Here is an 11879-nt window from a genome sequence, read left to right as displayed (position 1 = left end):
CTGTAGCAGATGTTGTTGTTATTCACCAGCCATGGTGACTTCTTACCCTGTTTTTCTGTTAGACATTCAATTCACGTGTAGTTTTGAATTGACTCCTTTAGGTGACTTTTACTGTACAGTAGGAGAAAATGTAACTATCCCTGTCTTCTAAGGGAGAGGAGGAGCTGGCATAGAGAAAGGATGTGACTTAACCAAGCATGCTCAGTGGCAGTAGTTAACTGTGGGTCCAGAAAGCCTTCGGGGCCGTCACCCAGATCTCTGTGAGGAAACAATTATTCCCTTGTGTCTCTTTGCAGGGGGCCGGGATCTGGATGCCTTCCAGGAGCGTGAGGAGAGCCGTGCGGCTCTGGATGACAATGAGGAGGTGATGCGTGCCCTGCTTATCCATGAGAAGAAGACACCTTCTGCTTCAACAGTCACTGTTGGAGGTGCCGCTCCTCTGTCGGGTGCCAATGCCAGTGACTCTGAGAGCGAGACAAGCGAGTCGGAGGAGGAATCCCCTCCCCGCCCTCCCGCTGCAGCCACTGCAGCATATGGGCTAGAGGATGAGGAGGAGGATGAAGAGTTTGAGGTGGTGGCAGAGGACCCCACTGTCACAGTGGCCGGGCGTCCACATTCGTACAGCCAAGTGAGCCAGCGCCCTGAGCTGGTGGCCCAGATGACGCCAGAAGAAAAAGAGGTTTACATAGCCATGGGGCGACGCATGTTTGAGGATATGTTTGATTAACTGCTTCCTGCCATGGTATTTTTTATAAAAAGTGACTTTTTAAGCCAGACACTCTGTAGTAAAACAGAAGACCGAAGTGCATCTTTCCTCCCCTGTGCGCAGGGGCACTGGGGCTCAGGACTGCTAATCTCAGCTATTTCGCCTACTAGAGAGGGGAGAGCAGGAAGGCTACATGTGCCAAAACAGGTAGGGGAGGACAAGTGTCGGAAGTAAGGATGCTTGCAAGGTAAAAATCTGCTTCAGGGTGCCCTGCACAGGCACTGCTTTAACCCTCTCCAAGGCCCCAGCAGCTGCCTCCCCCACCTCCCAAATGCTTTGAATTGGTTTTGTTGCAGATCCTAGTGAAGTCCACATCCCTGCCCTCAGAGGACCAAGTGCTCCGTGGTCTGATCAGAGTGCTCTGTGGAGGAGGTTGTAAGTAACGTTACAGCTGACTGTGCTCGGTGAGGGGAGAGGAGAGGGAAGCATCATCTGCTGATTGGCAAACTTGGGCAGGGCTTGTAGCTGACCTCCTGCCAGCAGCTGCTGGCCACCAGAGTGGCTATTTCTAAGCAGCCCTGTGGGCAGCAACCTTTTCTTGCTCTCGTTCACTCCTAACTAGGTTAGCACCTCAAGGTCAGGTATAACTTGAAAAATGCAGAATGAAAGCCTTGGCAAGCACACACAGTCACTCTTTGTCAGTGTCATGAAAGGCCTCCATGGATCTGAGCTGTCAGAGCACTCTGACTTATCAGGAGATACCTTCATTTTCCAGTATTGCTGCCTGTCGCTTCTGCCCAGCCATGTCCCAACACCAGTGTTGCAGACTTTTTGTGGTGGGCAGGACTGTCAGGCAGTGCCAGAGAAATAGCATCGTTTTTATTTGACGTCACACCAGGGCTGTATCATTTTAAGAGCAATTATGCAATTTCAAATTCTGCTTTGGCACACTTTTACAATAGAAGAACATTTATCAGTGCCTACAGAGCAATATCATGTTTTTAATGTTTTTTCTCTTTCAGTTTAAAATGTTGGGTTTTTTAAATTGTTGTGTTTTCCTATCCAGTACTACAATAAAATAAAATGATAAAATAATTTTGTGTTCCAGAGGGTAGGGACATTATTACATGCTGTTCCATTTACATGGGCAGCATGAATTTGCTGTTCACTGAGACTGTAAATCTGTTTTATATGAACTATGCTTTCTATGTTCTGCTAACCTTGTAATGCGTCCTGCGTGGTTTTATTTTCAGCTTCTTAATATTTGAAACCCCTTCTTTTTCTTGTTTTTTAAATAGTATTTTAAATTTGCTTTCAAGTCATTTTAAAGATGAATAAATAAAGAGAAACTTCTTTTTTTCACCTTCCAGTTTGTCATGTCCTAGTTGGGAATGTTGTTAGCTTGTCATTTTGATTTCCTAGATTCAAGAAAAAAATTAAATTTGAGGCTATCCTTTGAGGAAAGGACTACTTGAAATCACACTGCAGCAGAGCTTCCTTGAAGGCCTCCTGGAATCTCCTACATTTCCAGGAAGGATGTTCTATTGCACTGGTGCTGAGGGACGCCCTTTTTGATCAGCACTTCCATTCCTTTCCTTCTTCCTCGAGGGAAGCATAGCCTGATGGCGGAGGTCTCACAGACACTGTATTGCTATTGCACTGTATTGCTAAAATGATACTCTTGTATAGACAGACTTCCAAGATCTGGTATCAAGCTTCAAGATGTCAAGCCACAGAGCCGATAAGTCAGATTCAGTGATCAGCTAATAGGAAGAAAAGTGCTGTACCAATTCTGTCTAGATGTAGTCTGGTTGAATTCAAGGTTAACACTGGAGAAAGGCAGGTAGATTTACAAGGAGCCGAAGACAGAAACCTATAACTAATTCTGAATACAGTACAACTACTCATGGTCGTAACTCACCAGTAGTTTATACTGAGTTTTTAGTCTGCAAAATCAAACTGTAGGTTTACTAAAGCTTAAGTGAAGAAATACTGGGTTTTACTATAAGAGCACTGATACTGAATCTATATCCAGCATAATCATCTATAAAGTAGTGGTTTTACTTAATAAACACATTTAATTGTGGTTTGTACGGCGGTTATAATTTTTATCGTTCAGCAAAGCACACTTCCCATGAGGGAGTCGGTGCAGGGTTTGCAGGGCTTGCCTTCCGCCTGTCAGCCGCCACACACAGCCCTGGCAGGACTGGCGAGGCCGATGCACACGAGCAGATGCCGTCGTTGCTTCTGCCCTTTCCGACAGCTTCTAGCGCTCCAAAGGATGGCTGCTCTGCCCTGTTGAAGCCGGTTAGGGCTGTTGTCAAAGGACAACTACAGGCTGCTACTGCCCTGTCGTGACAAGCAGTGCTTGAATGAACAGGAGCATGTACAATGAATGGTGCCTTTTTGGTTTTTTTTTGTTGGTTGGGTTCTTTTATTTGTTTGGGGTTTTTTGGCAATTGAAGCAGGGCTGTGCACGCGTGCCAGAAGAGGAAGAATAGCCGCTGCTGCAAGCAAAGCCAGGCACCGCCAGGAGGCTGGTGCTAACGCAAGGGATAAAGCCATCAATTCCGAGGAAGGCCCCAGCCATTTCCTGTGGCTGCTGGACCACATGTGCTGCATTAACGCTAACCCAGTAACAGCATGAGCACGGTCGAGTGCTGAAGCCTTCCTGGGTGAATGTTCTGTGTAACCCCATTCAAACCAGTTTCTGTGCTGGCTTTCAGCCTAAAGTGCGTTTTATCTGATGAGTGTGCTTGAGGCCAGGGCACTGCAGCTCAGGCTGCAAAGAAAAACGCATTTCTCAGGCTGCTCATATTCTGTCCCTGCTCCCATTTTGGGTCATGGAAGCCACAGTAGAGTGATGTCCTCCCTGGTCCAGCACAGATGTGATGTCCCTCCTAAGCCAGAGCAGATCAGTGAAGCTGCTGGTGGACGGGAAGAACACTATCAACACTGGAAAACAGGAATGTTTTCATCCTTTCTACTAAGCTCCTAAAAACTGGCTTCCTCCATCCAACTCTTCCTGTGTTGTTGCCATCTTCAAACAGATTCAGATTAAACAGACTGTTGCTCAGCGAGAGTTGAGGGATTTGAAGATCCCCTGGAGGAAGGGCAGAAAAATAGCATCGCCTCCTCCCTGAGACATCCAAGGAGCCCTGCCTGGGGGATGCCTGCAGCACCAGGGCGTGCTGCTGCGGGGAGGTTTGACAGGGCTGAGGGGGGCAAGCAGCCAGCTGTGCTTGGGTCTCTGTCTCCTGCTGGGACCCCGTAGGAGAGAGAAAATTGTCTTAGGAATTAAATGCAATATGAATCCTTTGTGGAAATGGCAAGTTTATGAGCAGGTGGAAGGACATGCCAGCAGCAGGGCAAAACAGCGGGCTGTCCAGTCTGCTCTCCTGGGTGGGTTGTGGAGGAGAAGCCGCAGCAGCTGTTCATTGGCTCTGGAGTGTGTCTGTGTAAACAAGTGAGGCTGTGGGCTCAGTCCCTTGCAGGAGGTAGGGGTCATAGAGTGCTGCAAAAAATTGCTCCGCACTGTTCTAGACCTGGTATTGCCTTATCCCATTCGAAGCCCCGGGCAAGGTAACCATGTCTGTGGCTTGTTCACAGGAGGCTTTGCAGTACTGATCTAAACAAGGATCCCTAAACATCACCATATATTCCAGTTTAAAGTGTATTGACTGTGAGTCAACACAGCATCTTCTCCAGGAGCATGGGAGCCAGGGCTGAAGGGTAGCTTTGGTCTGCTGAGCTGCTTCCAGAATAAAGATCAATATTTGTAAAGTCCAAGGATATCATCACTCATACAATCTTGATAGGAGGCATAGCCAGATGCTTGAAGCTGTTTAAGATGTGATTGCACAGAGAGTCACGGAGAGGCCACTTGCTTAAAATGAGCAGCAGCCCCAAGCGTGGGGAGTGATGTCTGACTGCTGGTGCTCCTGGAAGGCTGCCTGCCTGCCTGCCCCCACCCATAGGGCAGAGCATCAGCAGCGCCCGGCTGTCCAGGACTGTAGCCCCATCACTATGGCACAGCTATTTTTCAAACTTATCCAGGGAAATCTGGGCTTTTGCCTGCTTGGGATGCCTAAATGAGGTGCCAGAAAGTGCTTTCTTATTTACCGGCATTAATTAGATTGAGAGAGGGAATGAACCTAATTTATATTTAAACAAAAATAAGATTTTGGAAGCACCTACTGTATCATTAAAAAAACATATTAAGGACATTGAGCATTTGTGCAGCCATCCTGGAAGCAGCAGACAGAAAGTCTCTGAACAAGATGCTTTAAATATAATAGGTATTTTTGCTTAAAATATGATTCTGACCTAAATATAATTTAATTTCCATCCTTTTGAACGGTTTGATGCTAATGAACCAGCCAGGGATGGCAAAGAGGAGGCTGAGCCAGCCGCATTGGAAGTGACTGGGCTCCACTGCAGTGCGTTAGAGACCCTGCCTGCGCTTCGCCCCGGCTTCTCACAGTGACAGAGGTGCAAATCCTGCCAAAAGCTGACTACAGCGGTGGGGGGAAACCTTGGGCTGCTCAGCCAGAGAAACAGGCAGGGATCCAGCCTGAAAATGCAGGCTGATCAAATATTGTTCCATGAGAGTTAATGTCCGTGTACAAAAAAAGGTACGTCTGGCAAGGAGGAAAAATCACATCTTGTACAGATGTGATTAAAGCCCTGACATATTGCTTCTGCTTATTTTTCACCTGGGATCCATATCACCAGCCTCTGCTATCCCATCACTTGCTGGAGGAAGGCAAATGAACAGAGGTAATTTTGCAGTGAGCTAAAATTGTGCACAGAGCTGAGAAGCCTGGCGCAGTTCCACCTGGTAAAGGGATCCTCCTGTTCCTATTTTTTCTGCCCTTCTGACAAAGGAGATCTACCTGATCCAATGCCACATTTACCAGGCACTGTTAGCAGAGTCCACGCTTTTCCTTAAGATATATTGAGGGGGAGGAGGGGGCGTTATGCCAAGCACCATTTAATGGTTGGTACCAGTGGACCTGGGTACGCCGAGGTTGCAGTGTCTGAACCAGCCCTGTCCCATACGGTGGGAATCACACACAGGTGTCCATTTAAAACTCAGTTTCAGTCCCTTCTCCACCCCACCACCCCACCACAAGCAGCTCTGGCTTGTGCCACCTCCCCTCCTGGGGCTCATGGCACTGTCACGCTGCAGCAGAGGTCCACCATGCAGGTCTCAGCCTCTGTCTGTACCATGTCCCGGCAGAGAGGCTTAACGAAGGATGCGGTAGGTCTATCCCTTCCTATGCCTTTCCCAGAAACCAGGCTTTGGCTGGGCTCAGGGGCAACACCTACCGGGCCCCCTAATTTCCTACAGTGGGGAGGGAACCTGCATCAGCGGCAGTCTGGCCACTCCCTTACTCTCAAATCTTAGCTGCTCCTTGGAGTAGATATGATTTGGTAGAACTGGATTGGATTGGTTTGTGGGGTTTTTTTAACACTTGTTCTTTTTGTCTCTTGGGAATATTTTGGGTTGCTGAAGTTCTCATATTTCCTTGCTGCTTCTAACAAAATCCCCTTTTTAAAAATGCAAATAAGGCTATAAAATCTTTTTAGGGAGACATATCTGCTCTCTCTGTGCTGTGACCACAGTTATTCTTCCTTTGCCATACAAGACTTTCTTCCAAGATGTGCTTTCAACATCTGTCAGCCATTCTGGTGATGTTAGGGGATGAAAACAATCCCCATTACAACAGGGAAAGGTGGAGGGAAATGGGGTTAGAAGGAAATACGGGCTTTAGTAAATGACACATCTTGAGAAAAATTTCACTTTCACACACTCTACAAGGCTGCATGGGCACCATATCCAAGCAAAACAAAAATATACAAGGTTCTGAAGAGGGACTTGGCTCATGGTGCATTTGTCCTGGTGTATTCCCTTACCTCAGAGCCCATTAGGAAGGGTAATATTCTCCAAGCATGCCAGCCTCTTGGATGTGATACAAAGGCACCAGGAAGGTCACAAGTTAGCAACCAACTTCAGCAGGAGCCTGCAAGTCCGTTCGAATGATCTGACTCCTGCTTTCACCACGCTGGAAAATTTGGTGCAAGAATACCTCGCAGCAATCAGTTGCAAAAATGAATTTGGTGTCACATTCAAAAGTCCCTCTTTCTTTCAACATTTCATCTGTGTGCGCTGTTATGTTAGTGTATGAGAAACAAGTACGTAAGGTCATGTAGGGGGCTGCCCAGCCCTCCTGAAACATGTCTTCTTTTGGGAACTTTAACAGATAAAGTAATTTTGTATGGTTTAGGTGGGAGCCGCTGCCAAGAGCAGCAAATAGTAGTTGAAGTTTTTGCTATCTAGGCAGTCATGTCACTGCAGCCTGGCTGAAGTCCAGAATGGAAGAGCTTTTCTTCATAGACAGCAGATTTGGATTCTTCCAGTTGGACAGCTGTCAAAACTCCACATTTTCAGCATTTTCAGTGATGCTTCTTTGGTTGGTTGGTTTTTTGTGCTTGTCTGTTTGTTTGTTTGTTTTTTAACTCTGCATTTTTGCTCCTTACGCAGCAGGCGCTAGCACCTTTGGTGCACCAGTGGACCAGGTGCTACCAGGAGCCGAAGACCTCTGGCTTGGCACTGTGCTAATGAGTTCCTTGTGGGATTGCTAATTCACACACTAATGGAGTCTGCCAGGGGAAAGGTGTGAGTCAAGCCATTAAAAACACCGAAAACAAGCCAAATGAATACTGTGAGTGAAAGTAGATTTCATCAGGTGGTCAAACCCAATGAACAGGAGATGAATGGCTCCCTGTTTGCAGAAAGTGTCTAGTCCAATTTATGTCTGCAGTGGATATAAAAACTGCTTCATGTCTATCTCAGTCATAAAAAGACCATCAATACTGGAAATGCTTGTTGGAAGGGAAATAAATCATGCATTACTAAGATATTATTTGTAATGTTTGTTGAGTAGAAAGAGGCAGTGAAACCAGACCTTTCTCTGTCCCCTTTGAAACACCCTTTGACACCTGAGGATGTAACAGTGAGGTAGAACTGGGAACCGCTCTGACCTCATGCCTGCCGATGGAGTGCTCTGAGTGGGAAAGCCAACATTTTTTAGTGCTAGAAGGAGCTAAACGTTCAGTGAGATCGGTGCGGTCTGTGCCATGGCAGTGACAGCTGCAGAAGCACAGAGGGCTGTTGTGATTCAGATACTCGTGCTCATCCTCTCTGTTTTTTACTGGAGCCATGGGATTCTACAGGAGCTGCAGGATTCATGGAGCACATTAGTGGAAAGAGCTGTACGTGGAGAGTGGTCTGCTGGAGATGGTTACTTTCATTCCTTCCTGGCCTGGCCACCTCCCACTCCCTTCCCCCAGCCCCTTTGTATTTTGAAGAGGAAAAATAAGGAAAAAAAAAAAAATGCCCCTTAAACTGGGAGAACTAAACAGATGATACCCAAGCCTATAGCTTAATGGCAAGGAATCAAGGAGAGCAGGGTCCACCTTGCTGATAACTTTTATTCACAGCAAGAACTGTAACTATACAAAATCACAGAGTAACAGAAGGGTTGAGGTTAGAAGGGGCCTCTGGATGTCATCTGGTCTGACCCCCCTGCTCACCTCAAGGGCCACCTTGAGCAGGCTATACCCAGGACCATGTCCAGGCTTGTAAATATATCCAAGGATGGAGACTCCACAATCTCCCTGGGCAACCTGTGCAGTGCTCAGTCACCCTCACAGTAAAAAAGCATTTCCTGATGTTCAGACAGAGCCTTTTATGTTCCAGTTTGTGCCCATTGCGTCTGTTCCTGTCACTGGAGAACAGCCTGGCTCCATCCACTGGGGGACTGGACTAGATGATCTTTTGAGGTCCCTTCCAATCCATAACATTCTGTGATTCTGTGATCCTCTTCATGCCCTCCCTTCAAATATTTATATACAATAAGATCCCCACTGGGCCTTCTCTTCTCCAGGCTGAACAGTCCCAGCTCTCTCAGCCTTTCGTCAGATTAGAGATGCTCCAGTTCCTTCATAGCCCTTCATTGGACTCTCTCCAGTATGCCCATGTCTCTCTCGTACTGGAGAGCCCAGAACTGGACACAGGACTCCAGGTGTGGCCTCACGAGTGCTGAATAAAGGGGAAGGATCACCTCACTCAACCTGCTGACAATACTTTACCTCATGCAGGATAACATTCACCTTCCTTGTGGCAACAGCACATTGCTGGCTCCTGTTCATCTTGGTGTCCACCGGGACCCTCAGGCCCTTTTCCGCCAAGCTGGGTGGCCCTCAGCATATCTTGGTGCATGGGGTTGCTTCTCTCCAGGTGCAGGACTTCGCACTTTCCCTTGTTAAACTTCATGAGGCTCCTGTCAGCCCATTTCTCCAGGCTGCCTAAGTCCTTCTGGATGGCAGCACAACCCTCTAGTGTATCAGCCACTTCTGCCAGTTTGGTTTTATCAGCAAATGTGCTGGGGGTACACTCTGTCCTGTTACCCAGATCATTAATGAAGATGTTAACAGGTTTGAACCCAGTATTAACCCCTGGGGTACACTGCTAGTTACTGGCCTCCTACTAGACTTCATGCTACTGATAACCACAATCTGGGCCTGCCCCTTAAGCCACTTTTCAGTCCACCTCACTGTCTGCTCATCAAGCTTGTGCAACATCAACTTCTCTATGAGGATCTTATGGGAGATGCCCTTCCTCAAGTCCAGGTAGACAATATCCACTGTTTGCCCCTCATCTACCAGGCCAGTCCCTTCTTCACAGAAGGTTATCAGGTTGGTCCAGCATGACTTCCCCTCGGTGAATCCATGCTGGCTGCTCCTGATGATACACATGTCTAGTGGGAGATATGGATTCTTGGAGCAAGGGTTTTGCCCCCAGCTCTGCTCTATTCATCACCCAGCAGCACTGCCTGTGAAGCTTCCTTCTCTGTGATGAGTGGAACATCTTACTCTGGTGCAGGCACAGGAGAGTGAGAGCTGCATTGCTGGAGCTGGAGGGGTCTCTCCTCTTCAACCCATCCCCAGGGGACAGGGCAGCGTGGGTCCCATGTGCATTTCCAAGGCACTGCATGACTACGTGGTGAAAACTGGCCACCGAAGTGGAGAGGAAAGCGAAGAAGTTTCAGGAGAGCAATAAACAGGGCACTTATCTCCTCCTTAATCACAGCCCAGCCTTCAGGAGATCTGCAGGGAGAGCTAATGGATTAAATACAGGTATTAAATGAAATCTTGGAAACATTTCCCTCACCTGGCAGGACCGATAAGCTGACAATACGAGGGAGCACTCCCAGCACCTCTGGGCTGTAAGAGGCAGCCAAAGGAGCAAGAGCCATTGTCGCTCATAGCCGGCCCTGGGATTTAATAACCTGGTTTTGGCTTGTTGCTGCCAAGGCAAATCCTGAAATTTCCTGAGTATGTCCTTCAGCGACTGCAGATGGACTCACCAGGGTGCTCCTTCTTGAGGTGCTTTTAGCCTGAGGAGGAGACCAGTCCATGTTTTATTTTGCTGTGGGTATTTGCTGCGGTACTTGACCATCTCCAGGGCTGGGCCCCATGCACGAGGCTCATGAGCAAAGAGCCTCAGCAGTTCTGCAGCCAAAGATTACAGCAGCATCCTAAGAGATGCCTTGAACAGTTACTAATATGACCTGCACAAATCTTGCAAGGGTGCCTTTAAAATGCATGTTTGGGTCTCTAGGCACCCTTTTATCAGAAGGAAGGCTGCAACATACGTGGCTGAAGATTTGGGGTGATCTCTGCCCTGGTGCCATGTGTGGCTGAGCACTGACGGGAGCTCACCAGGAAGGTTTGAGTGAGTAAAAGCACTGTTCAACCGGGAAGTGGAGGTGAAACAATGTATTGTTGTTCCTATACCTTAGTGCAATGAGTTTTAATGCTAGCTATATTCCCAGGCCATAGGATCTCACCTTTGGTGACGCTTTCAGCAAAGATGCAGCAAGCTTTCCTCCTCCTTCCTCTCCTGGCAACTCCTCCTCCTTAAAAACATTAGAAAAAACAGTGTTTTTAATCATTTCAGGGTTTTATGCAGAATGTGTGAAGTAGCGCTGCCTCTGAGGTGACTGTAGTACAGCTGGGTATGAGGGGCTGTCTGCTTTCTCTTAACCTTCAAGAACCAGGTGGTTCATGGAGAGGGCAACTCTGCACAGCTGAAACTAACACTCTGAACTCAACTCCAAAAACTAAGCTTCAGGCACTGTGGGCAAAGCTAACAGGTCTGTTGGGACAAAGAAAATCACGTTAATAAATGGTATCACAATTCAAAGTATTTTCTCAATGTAAGGCTAAATTAATGTAATGCACTTCTTAGGGACAAATCAACAGCAATCAGGCTAATCAAATTGACGTTTAAAATAATCCGACACAAGTAGAAAATCCTATTTAGCTAAGTAATGATGCCAGTCGTTTCATTCAGTCACTTTCAGAGTATAAAGAGAATCCTTCATCTTTGAAGTCAGTGGTGTTAGTTTCTCCAGTTCCTTCTCCCTTTCCTAACACACTTCCCCTTGCTTTCAGAGGGTCACTGGCCAGGACGTCTGTCTCCCACAATCCTTGTGTCATCACTACCTAAATAAAACCTCAGCAGAAGTCATGCTTCATTAATACACACAATTAATACCATTCTGGTTGCATTAGATGAGCATTTAGTGCTGAATTGTCAGTAGAGGTTGCTTGAGCGTTACTGGCAGTACAGGACCCCCTTACATTTTAGACAAAACCACGCTGCACTTCTGGCTGCTGCTGCATTGGCATTGGGGAAAGGCCAGGTCGATTAGGTGTAGCCAAGGTCAAGATCACGTCTGCCAGGAGCCACACTCTGTGGCTGTTGTGGGAGCATGGGAGACAGTGACAGAACACTGACTCCACCAGTGGGACCTAATGTCATAATTCAAGCAACAGTAATTAAAACAAAGCAGCAGGGTAGTATTTGGGTAATAAACCTGTTTTAAAAGAGCATCTGTTCTCAGACCCCTCAGCTAACCCAGCCCACTGGTCCCACTGACAAGGCTCTATCAGTACCGTGCCTGCTCAAGAGACAGCCCCAGGTGAAAATGGGGTGGAAGGAGATGGGCGTGGAAATTAAGAATCAACAGCAAATTCATTCATCAGATACGTGCATGCTTTGCCATCTCCTCCTTAGGTTGTAACACACACAGTGCCACCA

General features: G+C 47.3%; 1 protein-coding gene across 3 annotated transcripts in view; it reads left to right on the top strand.

The window, feature by feature from the left end:
* GTF2E1 (general transcription factor IIE subunit 1) overlaps nucleotides 1–2073 on the top strand; it is a 54128-nt gene extending 52055 nt beyond the window's left edge. For all 3 annotated transcript variants that reach the window (XM_082043252.1, XM_082043251.1, XM_082043253.1), the window contains exon 5: nucleotides 297–2073. In XM_082043252.1, the coding sequence (XP_081899378.1) occupies nucleotides 297–727 (431 nt within the window). In that variant the 3' untranslated portion in view covers nucleotides 728–2073. The remainder of the gene's footprint in view (nucleotides 1–296) is intronic.
* Nucleotides 2074–11879: the final 9806 nt, after the last annotated feature.

This window comes from Streptopelia decaocto (assembly GCF_964273445.1).
Source record: "Streptopelia decaocto genome assembly, chromosome: 1".
NCBI lineage: Eukaryota > Metazoa > Chordata > Aves > Columbiformes > Columbidae > Streptopelia > Streptopelia decaocto.
Note: the sequence above shows the minus strand (reverse complement) of the source record. Positions and strands in the feature narration are given on the sequence as shown.